This window comes from Ahaetulla prasina, chromosome 13 (assembly GCF_028640845.1).
Source record: "Ahaetulla prasina isolate Xishuangbanna chromosome 13, ASM2864084v1, whole genome shotgun sequence".
In the NCBI taxonomy this organism is placed as follows: Eukaryota; Metazoa; Chordata; class Lepidosauria; order Squamata; family Colubridae; genus Ahaetulla; species Ahaetulla prasina.
This window is the reverse complement of record NC_080551.1, coordinates 10,297,763-10,320,111: the sequence shown is the minus strand read 5'-3', so window position 1 is coordinate 10,320,111 and position 22,349 is coordinate 10,297,763. Positions and strand designations below refer to the sequence as shown.

Genomic DNA, 22,349 nt, shown 5'->3' with positions numbered 1-22,349 from the left:
CAACAATGCCTTGAAGGGCATCCGGAGGCTTCAGTTAGTTCAGAATGCGGCTGCGCGGGTGATAGAGGGATGTGACACCTCTCCTGCGCAGACTGCACTGGCTACCTGTGGCCTTCCGGGTGCGCTTCAAGGTTTTGGTAACCATCTTTAAAGCGCTCCATGGCATTGGGCCGGGATATTTACGGGACCGTCTACTGCCACCGATTGCCTCCCACCGACCCGTATGCTCTCACAGGGAGGGACTCCTCAGGGTGCCGTCAGCCAGGCAGTGCCGGCTGGCAACGCCCACGGGAAGGGCCTTTTCTGTGGGGGCTCCCACCCTCTGGAATGAACTCCCCCCAGGACTTCGTCAACTTCCGGAACTCCGAACCTTCCGTCGCGAGCTTAAAACACATTTATTCATCTGCGCAGGACTGGATTAGATTTTAAATTTATATTGGTTTTAAATGGGTTTTATTATTTATATTGTTTTTTAATAATTCGGCCTTGTAGAATAAGTTTTTTAATTAAATGAATCCCTTGGGAGATAGGGCGGTATATAAATGTGATTAATAAATAAATAAATAAAAAAATAAAAAAAAAGTTTAACTCCGAATGCCGAGGTGTATAGAACAGTAGCACGTGGAGTTGATTTCTCTATATTGGGGGAGCATTTAAAAATAGGAGTCCTTAGCGCACTTATAACAGAGGAGAGCAATTTGATAGATATTCAGCAACTTATTAAAGAGCTAACCTGTTGTGCAGGTAGTCCTTGACTTACAACAATCCATTTAGTGACCATTCGAAGTTACAACAGCACTGAGAAAAAAGTGGCTTATGACCCTCTTTCTCACATACAACCATGTGGTCACATGACCAAAATTCAGAGGCTTGGCAACTGGCATGTACTTATGACGGTTGTAGTGTCCTGGGATCACGTGATTAACTTTAACTTTTCCAACCTTCTGATGAGCAAACTCAGTGGGGGAAGCCAGATTCACTGAACAACCTTGTATGTGACTAACTTAACAACTGCAGTGATTCACTTAACAATTTGACAAGAAAGGTCGTTTCACTTAACAAATGTTAAGGAACAGAAATTTGGAGGTGGGGGTCAGTTGCAGTTGTAAGTCGAGGACTTACCTTTATTAGAAATGTTGGAGCAAAAATGGGATCGGATTTTCTGAATCTCACCCCACCCCCTACGCACAACCTCAGGGTGGAAGAGGAGTGTTGCAAAGACCTGAAATTATACTTGTTACTGTCTCCCCACCCTGGACTGATGCATCTAACGAAATTCCACATGTGTTGGAGCTGCTTAATAATAATAATAACAAGAAGAAGAAGAAGGAGAAGGAGAAGGAGAAGGAGAAGGAGAAGGAGAAGAAGAAGAAGAAGAAGAAGAAGAAGAAGAAGAAGAAGAAGAAGAAGAAGAAGAAGAAGAAGAAGAAGAAGAAGAAGAAGAAGAAGAAGAAGAAGAAGAACAACAACAACAACAACAACAACAACAACAACAACAACATCGCAGTACCAGGAGATGCCAGAGTCGAAGAAAAAGAACTGGAAAAAATCATGAAATATCGTGACCTGGCCATCGAAACTACACGACTATGGATGAAACACGTCAAAGTGGTACCCATTGTCATCGGGGCACTTGGTACCATATCCAAGAATTTTATAAGATACACCAACAAATTGCAGCTTACTGCAATAATATAAGCAGAACTACAAAAAACTGCGCTACTTGGAACATCATACATCTTAAGAAGGTACTTGGTTGATACCTAGGATGCTGGCAGCAACCCGTATCAACCATTAGCACCAGTCAATGGTATTTGCGATGCATTTTTGAATGTTCAGTTGACTGAGTTTCATATTTAATGAATAAAGTTATAATAATAATAACAACCACAATAACAACAACAATAAAGTAAATAATAATAATAATAATAATATTCGACTAGTGATCTGTGATACGAAATCCAGCATAGTTATCTCGTTTGCTGTGTATACTGTCATTTTGTGTAAATAAAATAATAATAATAATAATAATAATAATAATAATAATAATAATAATAATAATAATAATAATAATAATAATAATAATAATAATAATATAATGATGAACTGCAAAAAACTGCGTTACTTGGAACATCGTACATCTTAAGAACGTACTTTGTTGATACCTAGTATCAGTAGTATCATTAATGGTATCAACCATTAGCACCAGTCAATGGTATTTGTGATGCATTTTTGAATGTTCAGTTGACTGAGTTTCATATTTAATGAATAAGGTTAACAACAACAACAACAGCAACAACAACAACAACAACAACAACAACAAACTTTATTGTCACTGCACAACATATGTACAATGAGATTGTTGGAGCTCCCTCACTGCATCCCCCCCAACACAATACAATTCACAGTGAAGACAGAAAATCCCTGACCCAATGAATCATATTAACAAAACACCCAGTCCTATTGCACCAGTGTGAACATGTTACATGTTGTGCCGGCCCTGCAAGTCCATCGTACTATGTAGTTACGATGTTCACATTCCGGAGTCTGACAGCCCACGGATAAAAACTGTTCTTCAGCCTGTTTGTGCGGCTAGCTATGCTTCTATATCTCTTTCCCGATGGTAGGAAGGTAAAGAAGTGCTGACCAGGGGGGTGAGTTGTCCCTGAGTCAGGTAAAAGCCTCAAGCAGGGAAAAGTGATGGAATGCTGTTCAAATAGGGTGGATTTAGAGAGGCAGATGCTTGTAATAACAGCCATGGAAAGAACTGTGCTGGATAAATGAAAAGATCAGTTTGTATTGTGAGAGAATTAGGCAGCGTACCGAGGCCGCTGGGCTTCAGTAAAACTACATCCACTGTGCAAAATAAGCTGGCCCTGGATTCTCACAACCCTTCCCTTCCTGTATATCCTCATTTCCCCCCATCCTGTTACGACTTCTTTACCGGGAACAATTGTCAGTTGAACAATCTCCTGGCTCAGCTGTTTTGGTTCCTAAGGCACAGAAATTCGGCATTTTTGCTTTTTAGCTTAAGTGCTGTCTTTCAGTGTGTGTGTGTGTGTGTCTGGATGAACCCCAAATGATACAGATGTGGACCAGTGGCAAAGGATGCAAAAGCAGGGCTGTTTCCAGAATGGAATGGCTAAGCCAAGGGGGGGAAAAAACAACGAGAGCTGGATCTTCAACATTTAGATTTTTTTCCTCTCTGCCTGTTTGTAACCAGAACCAGACATTTTACGATTGACCTCTGAAAACACTTTTTTTTTCCTGCGTGGAGCATTTTTTTCAGCGAAAAGGAAGCCAAGTTCTGTTCACCTTGGGAAACTTTCTTTCTTGCCCGTTGGTCTCAACTCATAAAGGGCTTCCTTAAGTCTAGAATAGCAAATATTACTTGGCTCATACAACAGACGAAGCCAAAATCCTACAGCTATGCAGTGGCTTAGCAGAATAGAGCATTATAGAATAACACAGTTGGAAAGGACCTTGCAGGGGTGGGCTGTTGGGGGTTCACAGGGGTTCGGGAGAACCTCTAGCTAAGATTCTATGCAGTTCGGAGAACCCCCAAATCCCATTCCTGGCTGGCCCAGCCCACCCCTCCCCTCCCCTCCTAGGACTCCCCATGTGGCCCGTTTTGGATGCAAGTAAGTGCAGGGCATGCACGGAGACTCGGGGACGGCGAAAAACAGGCCTACCAGAAGTTTGGGAATGTCAGAAACAGGCCCGTTTCCGGCCTCCAGAGGGCCTCCAGAGCCTGGGGAGGCCGTTTTTGCCCTCCCAGAGGCTCGAGGAAGGCCTCCCCAGGAAGGCCTCATAGTGCAGGAGGCCGACTAGGCCACGCCCACCATAGCCACATGCACCCAGCAACAGGGCAGAGAACCCCTTGCTAAAATTTTTGAAGCCCACCTCTGGACCTTGGAGATCTTCTAGTCCAATCTCCTGCTTGAGCAGGAGACCCTATACCAGTAGTGGGATTCAAGTAATTTTTAACCACTGGTTCTCTGCCTTAATGATTTTCTCCAACAACCAGTTTGCCAAACTGCTCAGAAAGTTAACAACCGGTTGTCCCGAAGGGGTACGAACTGGCTGAATCCCACCACTGCCCTATACCATGCGTCCAGTCTCTTCTTTAAAACCTGCAGTGATGGCGCATCCACCGGCTTTTGAAAGCAAGCCGTTCCACCAGTTGATTGTTCTCACTGTTAGGAAACTTCTCCCCAAGACCCACAAGTCTTTGAACTGTAGAATGACATGGTGTCGCTGAGTTTGGGAGCTGTGTCCTTTAAGGCTTTTGATGTGAGGCTTGATGTGATGTTCTCTCATAACCTTGACGAAACCTTCATATCGTACTTTGATTGACAGCAATTGCACTTAGACTTACATACCACCTCTAAGAGTGCTTTACGGCACCCTTTGTGTGGTTTACAATGTCAGCCTATTGCCCCCCAACAATCTGGCTCCTCATTTTACTGACCTCGGAAGGATGGAAGGCTGAGTCAACCTTGAACCCCATCAGGATCGAACTCCAGATTGTGGGCAGAGTTTGCCTGCAATTCTGCATTCTAACCACTGCGCCACCAGGGGTCTTCATAGTTGTAAGAGTTTATATATTAGGTACCTATTACTATTACTAAGCAAGGTATGTAGAGCAAAGCAACAATTGACACAATCTACATTATAATCAGTTGTAAGATCGTAATGTAAGGTAAGGACCTTCCAAAAGCTATCAATAAAAATTATACCTTTGTTGTTTCTGGAATAATAATAATAATTATTATTATTATTTACACAAAATGACAGTATACACAGCAAACGAGATAACTATGCTGGATTTCGTATCACAGATCACTAGTCGAACACTTCCCAAGCGTTTAGGACTGCGTGATGTATCGGCGAATTATGTGAGCAGATCCCAGTAAGGTGGCCTTCTGCAGCTGACCAATGGTGATCTTGTCAGCACCAATTGCTTTTAAGGGCTTGCCTAGATCTTTAGGCACAACTCCCAATGTGCCGAGTACCACTGGAACCACCTGCACTGGTTTATGCCAGAGTCTCTGCAATTCGATTCTCAAATCTTGATATCTGGTGAGTTTTTCAAGTTGTTTCTCATCGATTCGGCTATCACCAGGTATAGCAATGTCGACTATCCACACATCATCATCATCATCATCATCATCATCATCATCATCATCATCATTATTATTATTATTATTATTATTATTATTATTATTATTATTATTATTATTATTATTATTATCACCATCATCATAATTGAGGTGAGACCCGAAAGGGGACAACCTCAGCTTCTGCACCTTAAGTTAAACAACGCTTGGTTATCAGTTGCCAGCATTTTCCTCTTAACCTTCCTCTTCGACTGCTATTTTAATAGTTCCCAGATGGGTCCTTGGCATTGAGAGATGGTTCGTGGCTCGTCCAGGCATAAATAGCTATAGCTTTTGCCCCATTTTACTGTCGGGAGCCTGGGCATTAGAGAAAGGAATTTGAATCCAGGGAATTACCTGGAACTACCAGGCCTTTTTCATTCCTGGTCCTGCAAGAGACAGATAAATATATGCTTGTGTTTTCATTCTCTTAAGCTAGAAATCCCCTTCAAGAAAGAAGCTTTTTCAGCTGCAGCCCTCCCGTCCTTTTTTTTTTTTTTTACTCAAAAGCATCTGTTCAGTTTACCCGTTTATATAATAATACAATCTAGTCCTTGAATAAACTTTGTGAAGCTGAGTCTGGCAATTCCTGCAAGGAAGATACTGCCAGCTGGGTCAAGAGGAGGAGGAGGCCGCTGGCTGCCCTGCGGCCAACTTTGCACTCCAAGCTTTTAGGTGCAAAGTCAAAGCAGCTCAGAATTTCTCTGTTTTAGATGGTGGAAGGTTAAGAGTTTCGTCCTACTTGCAGTAAATCGTTCACGATGGCTGACTTGAGAGAGAAACCTTGTGATGTTTGGGAAGAAAAAAAAAGAATGAAGCGGCCAGGGTGGTTCACTTAACAACCACAGCAAAAAATAAATAAAAACAAAATGTCGTACAATGCCAGATGGAAAGACCTTGAAGGCTTAGTTAAGCTGATTTTATTGCTAAAAGCCTATGAACAGGAATCTTTTCAACTAATGGTCAGCACCTGGCTAGAGTTAGATGAGGGTCAACATCACTGCGTGGGAGTTGGAATGATTTTGAACATCACGTCGCCCCCCCCAGGGTTTGCCATTTAGTGGTAAAATCCAGATTTTTTGCACTATTTGCACGGTTTTGTGGGCATGGCTTGGTGGGTGTGGCAGGGGAAGGATGCTGCAAAATCTCCGTTCCCTCCCCACCCCAGGGAAAGGATACTGCAAAATCTCCATTCCGACCCCAGTCCAGGGGGAAGGATACTGCAAAATCTCCATTCCCACCCCACTCCAGGGAAAGGATACTGCAAAATCTCCATTCCGACCCCAGTCCAGGGGAAGGATACTGCAAAATCTCCATTCCCTCCCCACTCCAGGGGGAAGGATACTGCAAAATCCCTATTCCCTCCCCACTCCTGGGGGAAGGATACTGCAAAATCCCCATTCCCTCCCCACTCCTGGGGGAAGGATACTGCAAAATCTCCATTCCAACCCCAGTCCAGGGGAAGGATACTGCAAAATCTCCATTCTCTCCCCACTCCTGGGGGAAGGATACTGCAAAATCCCCATTCCCTCCCCACTCCTGGGGGAAGGATACTGCAAAATCTCCATTCCAACCCCAGTCCAGGGGAAGGATACTGCAAAATCTCCATTCCCTCCCCACTCCAGGGGGAAGGATACTGCAAAATCCCTATTCCCTCCCCACTCCTGGGGGAAGGATACTGCAAAATCTCCATTCCCATCCCACTCCAGGGGAAGCATACTGCAAAATCCCCATTCCCTCCCAACTCCAGGGGAAGGATACTGCAAAATCTCCATTCCCTCCCCACTCCTGGAGGAAGGATACTGCAAAATCCCCATTCCCTCCCCACTCCTGGGGGAAGGATACTGCAAAATCTCCATTCCCTCCCCACTCTGGGGCCAACGAAAGGTGGTATATGCCGGTTCTCTGAACTGCTCAAAATTTCCGCTACCGATTCTCCAGAACCTGTCAGAACCTGCTGGATTTCACCCCTGCAGCCACTCCTTCTACATAAAATCAGGCACAACTCACTTATGACTATCTTGCTTAGTGATGAATGTTCCCAGGGTAGTTTTAAGTCAAGGGCTACCTGTAAAACAAAATATGAAAAGAATATGCATGAGTAAATGAATGAATATGAATTTACCTGCCCCTAGTACAATATCTTACATTTAAAAGCAGTAAGTAACAGTAACAAAGTTGGAAGGGACCTTGGAGGTCATCTAGTCCAACCCCCTACTCATGCAGAAGACCTGTACTAGGGATTCGAACCGCCGAACTGCCGACCTTTCTGATCGACAAGCTCAGGTGTCTTAGCCACTGAGCCACCTTAGCAGCTTAGCAGTAGGTGATAAGACACTCTGACAACGTGTGTCCATTTATACAACCCCATAGCTCATCATTTTAAGGAATGTTCCTAATTATGATTTATTATTTTCAGGACAGATTTTTGTGTCCATAAGGATGAGCCATGTGACACGGTGGGTAAGTAACCCGACAGATGTTTTTCATTTTACAATGCATTGTTTTGCTGCATTTACCAGTGAAGAAGACTTAATTCCCTGCCCGCTTCCCCCCTTCAGATAATTTACCTTTAACATGGTGTGGTTGTCTTAGATTGGCTGAGAGCACAATAGAGAAGAAAGTGTTTTTTTTTTTTTTTTCCCTTCGTTCTGTTTTTTGGGAACGAAACCCGCGTATTTATGGTCACGGTTGTCTTCCTTTTCAGTACATTATGGTATGTAAAGAGTTTTGTCTCACTAAACATGGAAACCATAACGGTCACTAATTGCTCTGCAGATGAAAAATGGATGTAATACATTTGAATGTTCAGTTGTTGTTATTCCCCCCCCCCGTGCAGCTGGAGCTGTGAAGGGGGGCAGGGAGGTGGGCGGGTGCATGTAGTTCTACTAGCAATATCTTGGTGGGTATTGCCTCGTAGCCTGTGCCTGACGTTTTGCAGAAACCATACGCGTCAGCGTCTCTGCAGTTGCTGAAAACCAAAAGCAATTCCTTTCCAAGCGTGAGCCTCACCAACTATTCTTCGGCGAGCTTTATAGTACTGAGACATAACATAATAACAGAGTTGTAAGGGACCTTGGAGGTCTTCTAGTCCAACCCCCTGCCCAGGCAGGAAACCCAACACCATTTCAGACAAATGGCTATCCAACATTTTCTTAAAAACTTCCAGTGTTGGAGCATTCATAACTTCTGGAGGCAAGTTGTTCCACTCATTAATTGTTCAAACTGTCAGGAAATTTCTCCTTAGTTCTAAGTTGCTTCTTTCCTTGATTAGTTTCCACCCATTGCTTCTTGTTCTATCCTCAGGTGCTTTGGAGAACAGCCCGACTCCCTCTTCTTTGTGGCAGCCCCTGAGATATTGGAACACTGCTATCATGTCTCCCCTGGTCCTTCTTTTTATTAAACTAGACATACCCAGTTCCTGCAACCGTTCTTCATATGTTTTAGCCTCCAGTCCCCTAATCATCTTTGTTGCTCTTCTCTGCACTCTTTCTAGAGTCTCAACATCCTTTTTACATCGTGGCGACCAAAACTGGATGCAATATTCCAAGTGTGGCCTTACCAAGGCCTTATAAAGTGGTATTAACACTTCACGTGATCTTGATTCTATCCCTCTGTTTATGCAGCCCAGAACTGTGCTGGTTTTTTTTGGCAGCTGCTGTTGCACACAGACGAAGGGCATGGAGTTCCAAGGATACAGGGAGCTCTCGACTTACGACCACAACGGAGTCCCAGATTTCTTTCTCGCTAAGCGAGACCCTTGTTCAGTGAGTTTTGTCCCATTTGACGACCCTTCTTGCCACAGTCGTTAAGGGAATCACCGCAGCTGTAAAGCGACTGATAAGGTTGTTAAGTGAATCTGGATTTTCCCCGTGAACTTTGCTTGTCGGTAGGTCGCAAAAGGGGATCGTGTGACCTCAGCATTCTGCAACCGTCATAAATACCCTTGTCGATTGCCAAGGGTCTGAATTTTGATTGTGTGACCATGAGGATGCTGCATTGGTCGTAAGTGTGGAAAAACGGTCATAAATCACTTTTTTCGGTGCTGTTCTAATTCTGAACGGTCACTAAATGAACTGGTATAAGTCAAGGACTACTTGTAACGGCAGCTCAACTATTATCTTTTGAGAAGCAAGATCTTCCATGGGTATTTGGTTGAAGTCGGGTTTTTTTTAACTTTTTAAAAAACTTTTCTGATGCCTTCTTCGGCTGCTGGGAGTTATCATTTCTGGGAATTATCATTTCACTGATAATGGAGAAGTCTCCAAAGGCAACAGGACTGTGTTTTTTTTTTCCTGTTATCTTGAAGAAGAGAAGATGTTTCACTTCTCATCCAAGAAGCTTCATCGACATTTGTTTAAACCAGTGGTGAAATCCAATTTTTTTTTACTACCGGTTCGGTGGGCGTGGTGTGGCTTGGTGGGCGTGGCTTGGTGGGCGTGGCAGGGGAAGGATATTGCAAAATCTCCATTCCCACCTCACGGGAAGGATACTGCAAAATCTCCATTCCCACCCCACTCCAGGGGGAAGGAAGCTGCAAAATCTCCATTCCCACCCCACAGGAAGGAAGCTGCAAAATCTCCATTCTCACCCCACTCCTGGGGGAAGGATACTGCAAAATCTCCATTCCCACCCTACTCTGGGGCCAGCCAGAGGTGGTATTTGCTGGTTCTTTGAACTACTCAAAATTTCCGCTACCAGTTCTCCAGAATCTGTCAGAACCTGCTGGATTTCACCCCTGGTTTAAACATTTTAAATAAGTAAATATTTACAGAGTACTTGCAAGCACTTTAGATGCTAGATGACCAAATTGTCATAGAGATAGACTGTTCTGACACAACTAGCACTTCAAAAGTTTTGTCTAGATTGACCTCAGGGTCGCGGTAAATAAATATTTTATATCCAAAGACTGAAGAATTAGCGTAATTGCCTTAGAAAGCTTTAAAAATGTTTAATTTGTAGATCTTTGCAACTGTGGTGCAGAGTATTAGGAGAGCTTGACTAATATTAGAATTAGAATTCTTTTTTTTTTTTTTTTGTTTACATTTATACCCCGCCCTTCTCCGAAGACTCAGGGCGGCTTACAATGTATAGGGCAATAGTCTCATTCTATTTGTATATATTTACAAAGTCAACTTATTGCCCCCCCAACAATCTGGGTCCTCATTTTACCTACCTTATAAAGGATGGAAGGCTGAGTCAACCTTGGGCCGGGCTCGAACCTGCAGTAATTGCAGGCTTTGTGTTCTTAATAACAGCCCTTACCAGGCAGAGCTAAACCGGCCCTTTATTGGCCAAGTGTGGTTGGACACACAAGGATTTTGTCTTCGGTGCATATGCTCTTAGTGTACATAAAAGAAAAGATACGTTCATCAAGAATCATGAATAGAATAGAACAGAATTCTTTATTGGCTGAGTGTGATTGGACACACAAGGATTTTGTCTCCGGTGCATAAGCTCGCAGTGTACATAAAAGAAAAGATAGGTTCATCAAGAATCATGAATAGAATAGAACAGAATTCTTTATTGGCTGAGTGTGATTGGACACACAAAGATTTTGTCTCCGGTGCATAAGCTCGCAGTGTACATACAGGCAACAAGTGATAAATCATGATCCTAATCATCGTAAAAGACATTCATCATAAATTATAAGGTACGACACTCAGTGCTAGCCATAGGAAACTAAATAAGCAATCCACATAAATCATACTAGGACACTAAATAAAACAATATAAATTGTAAGGTAAAAACAGCAAAGTTATGGTTACAAGAACATAAGGAAATAGAATAGAATAGAATAGAATAGAATAGAATAGAATAGAATAGAATAGAATAGAATAGAATAGAATAGAATAGAAGCTGAAAGGGACCTTGGAGGTCTTCTAGTCAACCTTCTGCTCAAGCAGGAGAACCTATACTATTTCAGATGAGTGGCTATCCAGTCTCTTCTTAAAAACCTCCAGTGATGGAGCGTCCACAGTTTCTAAAGGCAAGCTGTTCCACTGGTTAATTGTCCTCACTATTAAAACGTTTCTCCTTAATTCCAGGTTGCTTCTCTCTTTGGTATTTCACTGTTATAAAAAGTATAATGTTGGTGGTGACCCATTCATCCTTTAGACTAGGTCTCAAGCTACATGGTGGCATGTTGTGATTCTTGTACAGCACTTAAATACTGAGGACTTCTCTCACTGTCTTTGCTTCTAATATATGTGCTGATATTACAGGGGAAAAATAACATGAGCTGCTTAGGAAGCAGCAGAATGAGAGATCCATTAAAAAGAGATCTCCAACTTACCATATTTTTTGGAATGTAAGACCTGCACTTTAGTTTTTGGGGAGGAAAATAGGAAAAAAAAATTCTGCCTATCAGGTATTCATCTGGCTAGTCCTTAGCCTGGTCAGCTTCAGCACATTAGTTCACTCGCTGGTTTTGAGGTTGTGGCTGGTTGGGGCTAAAGTGCAGCTTCTAAAACACAGCTGATCGTCGGAGGGAGCAGCAATTAGAAAAGCAGGCAAAGCACGGAAGATCACTTCGCTCACATTGGGGCTGAAAAACATCTTCAAAAGCACAGCTGATCGTTGGAGGGAGCTCCAGTGACTAAAGCAGGCAAAGTGCGGGAGGGGTAAGAGAAGGCAGCAGCTGTTCCGGGTAGCCATTTTGGCTACCACCTGTCGGCGGTGATGTGCTTTGGTGAGCCCCACGGCCTGAAGGTCTCTCAAATAGAACATTTGGAGGCTGAAAGGAGCTCAAAAACACAAGCCATTGTTGGTGGCAGGAATCTCTGCAGCCAGGAAGAGGATGCACGGAGGCTGAAGGGTGGGGTCTGGCGGGTGGGCGGGGTTACATTCGGAGTATTAGACACACCCAAATTTTCAGCCTCTTTTAGGAGGGCAAAAAGTGCATCTTCTAATCCAAAAAACACAGTATCTTGAGGGTGGAATGTTTTGATCCTCAGGCAATCCTGATCTTGTTGGAAGATCATTGTTTGTTGTTCCAGCCTTGCCAGAAGAGTTTTGACATCAAAACTGACTCTTTTTAATTGCTCCAAAGAGGATAAAATGTTACATTTGGAATGAAGGACTTTTTTTCTGGTAGCGTCAGAACAAAGTTGGACTACTTCTGGTAAAATAAGAATTCCTTTTATGGTCTCAGAACTTATGGAGTTGTAGCCATTCAGCTTTAGCTCCTGCAAAAAAAAACACAGCTTGTCAGATATTATTATTGTTTTATCTTGGATGTGGAAGGATAATTCAAGAAGACAGGACATGGTGAGGCTGCAAGGAAAAGTTGAGACATACATTCTCTGTTTTCAGTATTTATTGGAGCTGCCCTAAACCCTCGCTCAGTGAGTGGAAAGTAATGACTCATAACACCATGATTGCCTACAAAGCCAATGGAAACCATATTTCCGTGGGATAAGCATGTGAACTGTCTACCTGAGTCCAGATGTAGCCACAGACGAGCATGTGTTCAGCAAGTCGTGGGCTGAAACCATTTTGATGGAAGACACATGCTGTCGCTTAGGAGCCAACATCTCATTTCATAGCACCTCTAACCCTTGAAAAAAGGGCAGGAAGGGCAGGAAGGGATATAAAATAGAATAGAATAGAATAGAATAGAATAGAATAGAATGGAATAGAATAGAATAGAATAGAATAGAATAGAATAGAACAGAACAGAACAGAACAGAACAGAACAGAACAGAACAAGGAATTAGTCTTGGTACATATGCTTTCCGTGTACATAAAAGACAAGATATGTTTGTCAAGAATCATAAGGTACAACTCTTAATGATGGTCATAGGGTACAAATAAGCAATCAGGAAACAATCAATATCAATATAAATCATAAGGATACAAGCAACAAGGTTCAGTCATGCAGTCATAAGTGGGAGGAGATGGGTGATGGAACGACGAGAAAATTAATAGTGCAGATTTAGTAAATAGTTTGACAGTGTTGAGGAAATTATTTGTTTAGCAGAGTGATGGCGTTCGGGAAGAAACTGTCCTTCTGTCTAGTTGTTCTGGTGTGCAGTGCCTTATAGCGTCGTTCTGAGGGTAGGAATTGAAACAGTTTATGTCCAGGATGCGAGAGGTCTGTAAATATTTTCACAGCCCTCTTTTTGACTCGTGCAGAATACAGGTCCTCAATGGAAGGCAGGTTGGTAGCAATATGTTATCTTTGTGCAATCTCAGTGTGAATACAAGAATGGGGGTTCATTCCACAAGTCCACAAGTGCACAAGTCTTAAAGTTGCCAAGGTTGGAGAGCCCTGATGTAAAGGATATTTTTTTCCTTCGCGTTTGGGACTCTGTTGGGAATCTTTGGCAAGAGCATCCCATTGTCTTGGTTAAAGGTAGGTCTCCTAGACTGAGCGATCCAAAAACAGATCTAGAGATCAATGCCAGGATTGGATTTATCACATAACGGGGGCATCAGTTGAGGTGTGTTTCTGTGCTTGGCTCATATTTAGAAGAGCCGGATTCGAGAAGATTAGAAGTTTGATTGCCATGTCATTTTTAAATGGATGCAAAAAGGGCTTGCTGCCATCCAGTTCTGGAGATGATGATGATGACGACAGTGATGTTATCCATTGAGTCATGTCCACCCCTTGGTTATTCTGTGGGCCAGGTCTGTCCACACCTTCTGATCTTGAGCACTACTTCTTTGACTTGTTCTGTGCTCTGGCTGGGGTCAGCTTTGCTGGTGTCCAACAACTGTGTTTTTTGGTGGCCTGGTTTCCTTTTACCTCTAACTCTTCCAAACATAATTGCTTTCTTCGGTGAATTATCCCGCGTGACCTGGGTATAACTCAGTAGCGGGTTGCTCCCGGTTCTGTCCGGTTCTATAGAACTGGTAGTAAAACTGGTGGGAGGCTCCGCCCACCTGCCACGATGTCATCATGGGTGATCTGCGCAGGCGCAGAAGTGCGTGCGCGTGCACTCCCGTTGCGAACCGGTAGTAAAGATAAGAGGAACCCACCCCTGATGTAACTGTCTATGTGAATTTTGTGTTTTGAATGCAAGACTCCTAAAACTGTATCGGTATAGTTCACATGTTCCTGTGAGATGTGATCAAGAGCACATTGGATTCCAAAATCGTTTATAGTTTAGAAATATTAGATTTCATACTACAGCATGAGCCACTCCTGGAATAAACTGGGGTTTAGCTGAAGGAATGGCATAGTGGCTAACATGTGTCTTGTCTGAACAGTGCTATCCTTAGCATGGAATGCCATTTGTGGTACAAGGATATTGATAACCTAATCAATATCCTTCTCAAACTTAAGAAAAACATTGTGTGAAGGTTGACTACTTTCGGTATGTTTGATACCTAATGGTGCATCTGGTAATAACTCTTGACATATAGAAGATTATGGCTTAAAACAGAAGTAGAAGAATCAATTTGTTGTGTGTCTTGGAAATAAAAAAGAAAAGGGAAGAATACGATCTGAGCGAAGATGGTGTGTGATTGGAGTTTTTCTTATATACACGTTTAATTATAAATGATCTAAAATAGGGGCGTATAAACTTGGCAACTTTAAGACTTATGGACTTCAACTCCCAGAATGCCTCAGCCAGCAATCAATCATCAAACCCATTGTTTTCTATGGGACTGGTTTTGCTAGAACCAGAAATATATCACCGTCATATGTGTAAGGTAAAAGATAAAGGTTCCCCTTGCACATACGTGCTAGTCGTTCCTGACTCTAGGGGGCGGTGCTCATCTCCGTTTCATAGCCAAAGAGCCAGTGCTGTCCGAAGATGTCTCCGTGGTCATGTGGCCGGCATGACTCAATGCCAAAGGCGCACGGAACACTGTTACCTTCCCACCAAAGGTGGTCCCTATTTTTTCTACTTGCATTTTTACATGCTTTCGAAACTGCTAGGTTGGCAGAAGCTGGGACAAGTAACGGGAGCTCACCCCGTTACGTGGCAGCACTAGGGATTCGAACCGCTGAGCTGCTGACGTTTCGATCGACAAGCTCAATGTCCTAGCCCCTGAGCCACTGTGTCCCTCATGTCATATGTGTAGGGCACTGCAAACAGCCATAAATCCAAACCAGCTGCTGAGTGCCCAAAATTGCAGTCGTATACGTGGTTGTGTTTGTGTGTGTCAGTGTGTGTACATCAGAACTTCGAATCCGGCTTGGAAGTCCCATTTTTGGGGTCTATCGTAACTTTAAACAGTCATAAGTCAAGGACTACCTATAATCCTCAAGGGGTCACCAGATGCATCGTGGTTTACATTTTCAGATGTTACTTAAATGATCTCCTGTTCTGGCATTGCGTAATGACCGAATCTTCCTTAAGCAATGTGATTTATTTACCCACTATCAGCATATGCAAAATACCACACGTCGCTTGGAAACTATACAGATTGGCTAGGTGTTACAGTTTATCTGCCGTGGCGATGTTTGTGTTTGGGGGTCTATGCAAAATGTGTACAACACCCTCTTCATTCTATGACTACATATTTCCCACAAGCGACGGTGCATGTCTACAATTGCCAGAATTTTGTGCACGTTTCTGAGCTCAATTTGTCTTAATCTACAGTAGACGTGAACACTGATTCTGCAAAAGCTGTCGTCTTTTTTTTATGGGGAAGTTGTGCTAGAGGAAAAATACACGCACCAGGCAGGTTGCATTTGAATTTTGGCAAGGTGTCTTCCCTGGAATGGTCTGTTAAGGAATGGAATTCCATTGCCAAAGTAGCTTTGAAGGTTACATAATGAAGGAGCTGAGCTTAAAATATGAAGGAAAGTATGAAGGTATGCATTTGTGGACTGAGGTTGTGCCAGCCATCCGACAAGAAGCAGAACAACCAAGACACTCTGCTGGCATTTAATGTGCCTGCTTGGTTTGCCACCTCCTTCCAAAGATCAGCTAGATTCTCTCCTCTCCTCTCCTCTCCTCTCCTCTCCTCTCCTCTCCTCTCCTCTCCTCTCCTCTCCTTTCCTCTCCTCTCCTCTCCTCTCCTCCTTTCTCTTCTCTTCCTTTCTCTTCTCTTCTCTTCCCTCTTCCTTTCTCTTCTCTTCTCTTCTCTTCTCTTCTCTTCTCTTCTCTTCTCCTCTCCTCTCCTCTCCTCTCCTCTCCTCTCCTCTCCTCTCCCCTTCTTCCCTTCCCTTCCCTTCCCTTCCCTTTTCTCTTAGAGAGGAAAGGAAGGAAGACAAATTCTTTTTGTGTCCAATCATACTTGGCCAATAAAGAATTTTATTCTACTCTACTCTACTCTACTCTACTCTACTCTACTCTACTCTACTCTACTCTACTCTACTCTACTCTACTCTACTCTACTCTACTCTACTCCACTCCACTCCACTCCACTCCACTCCACTTCACTCCACTCCACTCCACTCCACTCCACTCCACTCCACTCCACTCCACTCTTCCTCTCCAGAAAGATGTTAGGGGGAGGAGAGATTGACATTACACATTTCTAGCAAGATCACTATAGGCAAGGTAACTACAGACAGAGCCCCAGAGCAAAGTTTTAGCATTGAAATGCAGAAAAGCTTGCTTTTATCCCATTCATCCTTGACGGAAGCTCGTTAAACAGTCTGTAGGCTGCAGCCATCTGCCTTGGGACATTTCTGTCTTGTTGTGACTTGAATTGGTTCTCCGGCTTCCTGCTCAAACTTCCTTCCAGCCAGGCTGCCTCAGATCCAGCCAAGCAGGGAAAGTTCAATATCTAACGCTTAATATCCTGTGGGAGGAATAGAATGAGCATTCTATCTTTTCAGCAATTGAATCTCAAAGCGGAACTTGTTTTTTAAACGAGCAAACTCGGCTTTCAGACTTAGGATTCTGTTGTGACCCCGACTCAAGCAGGTAGCAACAAACGCAGTCCTTAGTAAAAATACACATTATTCAAACAGCTGGGAATTAATTTATTCCCAGTGCTGGGTAACTCGAAACAAAACAAAGGCTTCACCAACAAACAAACATTCTCCAGTTATCACAAACCTGAGTTCAGTTTGGATAACTGCCAAGGTCCTTTCTGATAAATGTCCAGAGCAGAGAACAGAGCAAAGAGCACAGCTGCAATGTTGCTTTCTGGCAAACTGAGACACCGGTGCTGGTCTCCTTTTAAGCCTTATGGGAGGGGCCAATCATCTCTCGGCCCTACTCCTGAGCTGTCCTCTCTGCTTGAGCCACTCCTGCCTTCTGGCAGCTCTTCTCCTGCGGGCATTAGGAACAGGCTCATCACAGTCCGATTCCGCCGACAGCTCCTTAGGCTGCTGACGGATCACAACAGATTCTTCCACACAAAAGCCTTAGTGACACTTCCATTTTGCTTAAGGTCGCTTAACTCCTAGCCCCAGGCTTCTCCACCTCTTTGTGGAACCTAAACCCTATATTGTCTAAGTGTTTAAAAAAGCAGAAGGATGCCTCAACAGGTCAGAGAACAACAGAATAGCAGAATAACAGAGTTGGAAGGGACCTTGGAAGTCTTCTAGTTCAACCCCCTGCTCAAGCAGGAATCCTATATCAGGGGTCAGCAACCCGCGGCTCTGGAGCCGCATGTGGCTCTTTCATCCCTCTGCTGTGGCTCCCTGTCGCCGGTCGGCTCCACAATTGATAGGGCTTTCGGTTAGGGCAGATATGACTTCTGTAACAGAGTTATTAATGCTTGGAACACATTACCTGACTCTGTGGTCTCTTCTCAAAATCCCAAAATCTTTAACCAAAAACTGTCTACTGTCGACCTCACGCCATTCCTAAGAGGTCTGTAAGGGGCGTGCATAAGAGCACAAAAGTGCCTACCGTTCCTGTCCTATTGTTCCTCTTCATTATAGAATAGAATAGAATAGAATTTTATTGGCCAAGTGTGATTGGACACTCAAGGAATTTGTCTTGGTGCATATGCTCTCAGTGTACATAAAAGAAAAGATACATTCATCAAGGTACAACATTTACAACAATTAATATCCAATTAATATATATCCAATATCCAATTAATATAGTTATTACATACTTATGCTCATATATATGCTTATATATTATATAGTTATTTCATGTTAATGCTTATATATACTGTTATGACGAAATAAAAAAATAAATAAATAAAGATGTAGGAAAAAGGACGCCCACCAAGCCACGCCCACAGAACCGGTTGTAAAAAAAAAAATTGAATTTCACCACTGGGCATTTGAACAAAGGTTGGAGAGCTGACTTCCAGGATAAAAAGTTTGAGTCACTACGTGGCCGCTTTCAGCGAACGTTGGCATGTGGACTATATCTATTGTCTATTTCAGTTCCATCATAATTTAAAATAATTCCTTTGCATTGCTGAGGAAGCACGCAGACAGTCCCATCTTCAGCTGAACTGGCTGGAGACGTACAGTTAGCTGATGTCCAGCTAAGGACCACGAGCCAAACAAATGTCAACAAAAACTTTTGGAGTCTTGCCTTGCTACTGGGTGTGTGAGACATAAAAGCCTCTTTGGAGGCAGATGTGAGTAGAATAGCTTACACAGATTAGAGCTACAAGCAGGATGTTCTGCGGAGAAAATAACATCTCCTGGAGTTCATCACTACTGCCTTATACCAAAGCATTTTTTTTTTAAAAAAAAAATATCCACCGTGAGTCAGAATGTAGTGCAGATTAAATCTCAAAATTAAGGTTGTTTTGGTAACCTAAGGTCCGTTCGGTTCTTTTAGAAGATTTAAAACCTAGATACACGGATATACTTGTCAAATGAGTAATATTTTACAGATTTACAGTACACATTTTACAGACAACATTTTACATGTTTGATCATCAGATGAACGGTCTGTTTGGTGGGTGCAACCCTCTAGCTTCGTGTGACTGATCAGGAGTTGAAAAGGAATCTGAAAACAAGACTCAAAAGCAGGAGCACCTTCCCACGCTTGGTCTCACCACTCGTTCTTTGATATTGGATGATTTGCAGAACACGATTTGCACTCTTGCATTGTGAACAGCTGCCTGTCCTACTGTTCTGTGGGAATGTCAAATTGTGTACTGATTTAGAAACCAGCCAAAGGTATGGTTCTGATACTATTGGTGGCAAAACTTAGCTCCACAAGTTACAGAAGGCTGGTGGCGGCCAGCTGCTTTCCGCGTTCCGGCTGGTGCAAATGTGCACGATGGAACCGAGAAGAGCAGCTGGCGACGGCGCGCATTCCATAGGTTCACCATCATGGTTATAGTCTAAAAAAGGATTAGGTCTTCCTATTAATGCAACAAATTAATAAAGATAGGTGTTAAGCGAGCTTTGCTCCATTTTACGATATTTCTTTGCCACGGTTGTTAAGTGAGGACCTGTATACTGCACGAATCAAGAAGAGGGCCATGAAAATATTTACGGATCCCTCACATCCTGGACATAAACTGTGTCAACTCCTACCCTCAAAACGACGCTACAGAGCACTGCACACCAGAACAACTAGACACAAGGACAGTTTTTTCCCGAACGCCATCACTCTGCTAAACAAATAATTCCCTCAACACTGTCAAACTATTTACTAAATCTACACTACTATTAATCTTCTCATCGTTTCCATCACCAATCTCTTTCCACTTATGACTGTATGACTGTAACTTTTTGTTGCTATCATTAAGGGTTAAATTGTACCCTATGACCATCATTTGTGTTGTAAATGTTGTACCTTGATGAACGTATCTTTTCTTTTATGTACACTGAGAGCATATGCACCAAAGACAAATTCCTTGTGTGTCCAATCACACTTGGCTAATAAATTCTATTCTATTCTATTCTATTCTAATCACGAAGCAAATCAGGCTTCACTCATTGACTTCGCTTGTTGGAAGTCAGCTGGGAAGGTTACGAGTAGTGACTGCATGACCTCCACCCAGCGCCTGAATTTTGATCACGTGACTATTAGAATGCTGCAACAGTCATAGATGTATGTCAGATATGCTGCTTTTGAAATAAAAAGACACCGTAGGCCTTTAGGACGATCAATTCATTTGTCCCTAAAGCCTACTGAGTTTCTTGAATTGCAGGTTCTTAAGATAAATGAAAGTTCTCCTCCTCGTTCTCCTATGGCAGGGGTCGGCAATCCGTGGCTCTGGAGCCGCATGTGGCTCTTTCATCCCTCTGCTGCGGCTCCCTGTCACCGGTTGATGCCACAATTTTGAGAGGAGCTTCCGGTTTGGGGGAGGGAAAGCATGGCACACCAGGAGGAGGGGCGGTTTTTCCAGTCGGCTCCACAATTGATAGGGCTTTCGGTTAGGACAGGTAGAGGAAAAAGGACGCCGCGCTAGGAAGAAACTCTTTGGTGGGGGAACCGGACTTCCGGTCGGCAGGAAAAAGGATGCCGCGCTAGGAGGAGACTCTATGGTGGGGGAACCAGACTTCTAGTTGGCTCCAGAATTGAATGTGGGGCTCTTCCTGTTAGGACCTTTGTGGCTCTTTGAGTGTTTAAGGTTGCCGACCCCTGTTCTATGGTCTCTGCATCAGAGCCAAGATGTAATTTGGAGTTTTCATTTACATGTTGTTCTTGATTTTTTTTTTTAAAAAAGCTGCCATTTCTTTCTAAGAGATGTCAGAAAGTATTTTTACTGACTCCCGTGACAGACTTTTGAAAAGGAGTGTTAGCAAAGTGAAGTTCTCCTCCAGCCTTTTCTTCTTCGGATCAGATAGGACTGGAGAGAAATGTCACAGCACTCTGGTGTCAAATAAAATCATATTCCCTATGAAGTCGACAGTCTTCATCTCTTTATCCCTCTTCCTTTCTCCTTCCTCTCCAGGAATTGATAGTTGGGGGTTGTTTGGCACTGGAATTGTCAGCTGATTATTTGAGGAAGTGAAACAAGATTTATAACGGTCTCTGTCAACTGAGATATGTCTAAATTGGGAGATTTGCAGCTGTATCAGGACAATATTCATGTATTCTGGATCAGGGGTCACCAACCTTTCGGACCTCAGAGACCACTAAATTCATAATTTAAAATTCCGCGGACCACTAATACAACCTGCCTAATGACCGGCTGGGTGGGTGTGGCTAGGTGGTCATGTGACTGGGTGGGCGTGGCCAACTTGCTGTCATTCACATCGAGGGGCACCTCGCTGGCCTCTACTCACCTGGGCTTCTTAGGGCCCCAACAGGAAGCAGTTCTTGGAGCTAAGCAGCCACTACAAGAAAGAGTTGGCAAACCAGCTCAGTTCAAATTGGATCTGACCGAGAAGGAAGCTCAGCAGAAGCACCTCACTGAGGACTAGGAGCGTAGGCTTTCCAAGCAGAGGGAAGACCTGTGGGAGTGCAAGGCCAGATACCGGCGCCTGGAGGCTGAGCGGTCTGCGATGGTCAGCCAGTTCCAGGCCATGAGGCAGTCCCACTGGAACGAGGCCCTCCGGCTCTTCGCCACCACTGGTGCTTCCCTCTAGCCTTCGCCCAAAACCCCACACCAGGAGGCTGAAGCAGACCCCAAGTTGGAATTTCTGCCCCTCTCCAACCTGCACAAAAAGACCCCTAAGGGGAAGACTCTATGCAGCAACACGAACATTCATTGCATGTATCTGTCCCAGGGGCTGTAGTTTGAGGACCCCTAATTTAGTGCAATATAAAAAATGCAAATAATTTTTCTGTGGACCACCAAAATTTTCTCGTGGACCACCAGTGGTCCACGGACCACCAGTTGGTGGCCGCTGTTCTGGATCATTCTGAGGCCAATTTATCTCAAATAAAGAATTCAGCTATATTTTGCCAACCCAATGGACATGCAGCTTCTCCAGAAATGAATTTCAGGACCAGGTCGTCCTCGACTTACAACAGTTCATTTAGTGACCGTTCAGAGTTACAACAGCCCTGAAAAAAGTGACTCAGGACCATTTTTCACACTTACGACCGTTGCAGCATCCCCAATAGTCACATGATCCAAATTTGGGAGGCTTGGCAGCCAGTTCATATTTATGATGGATTGCAGTGTCCCGGCGTTACATGATCCCCTTTGGGGAACTTCTGAAGAGCAAAGTCAAAGGGGAATCCAGATTCACTTAACAACCGTGTTGCCAGCTTAACGTATGCAATGATTCACTTAACAGCAGTGGCAAGAAAAGTTGTAAAATGAGGGCAAAACTCATCTAACACACATTTCACTTAGCGACATAAATGTTGGCTCCGTTGTGGTCGTAACTCGAGGATTACCTGTGTTGTGGGAATGCAGCTTTTATAGAAAATAAGATGGAGTATTATTATTTTT

The 22,349-nt window shown here is 43.5% G+C and overlaps 1 protein-coding gene across 1 annotated transcript in view; it reads left to right on the top strand.

The window, feature by feature from the left end:
* The window catches only part of ADAMTS17 (ADAM metallopeptidase with thrombospondin type 1 motif 17), a 196,237-nt gene that overhangs the window by 66,210 nt on the left and 107,678 nt on the right, over positions 1-22,349 (top strand). Inside the window, exon 7 of the mRNA XM_058156831.1 lies at positions 7,579-7,622. Coding sequence (XP_058012814.1) covers positions 7,579-7,622 — 44 coding nt within the window. The remainder of the gene's footprint in view (positions 1-7,578; positions 7,623-22,349) is intronic.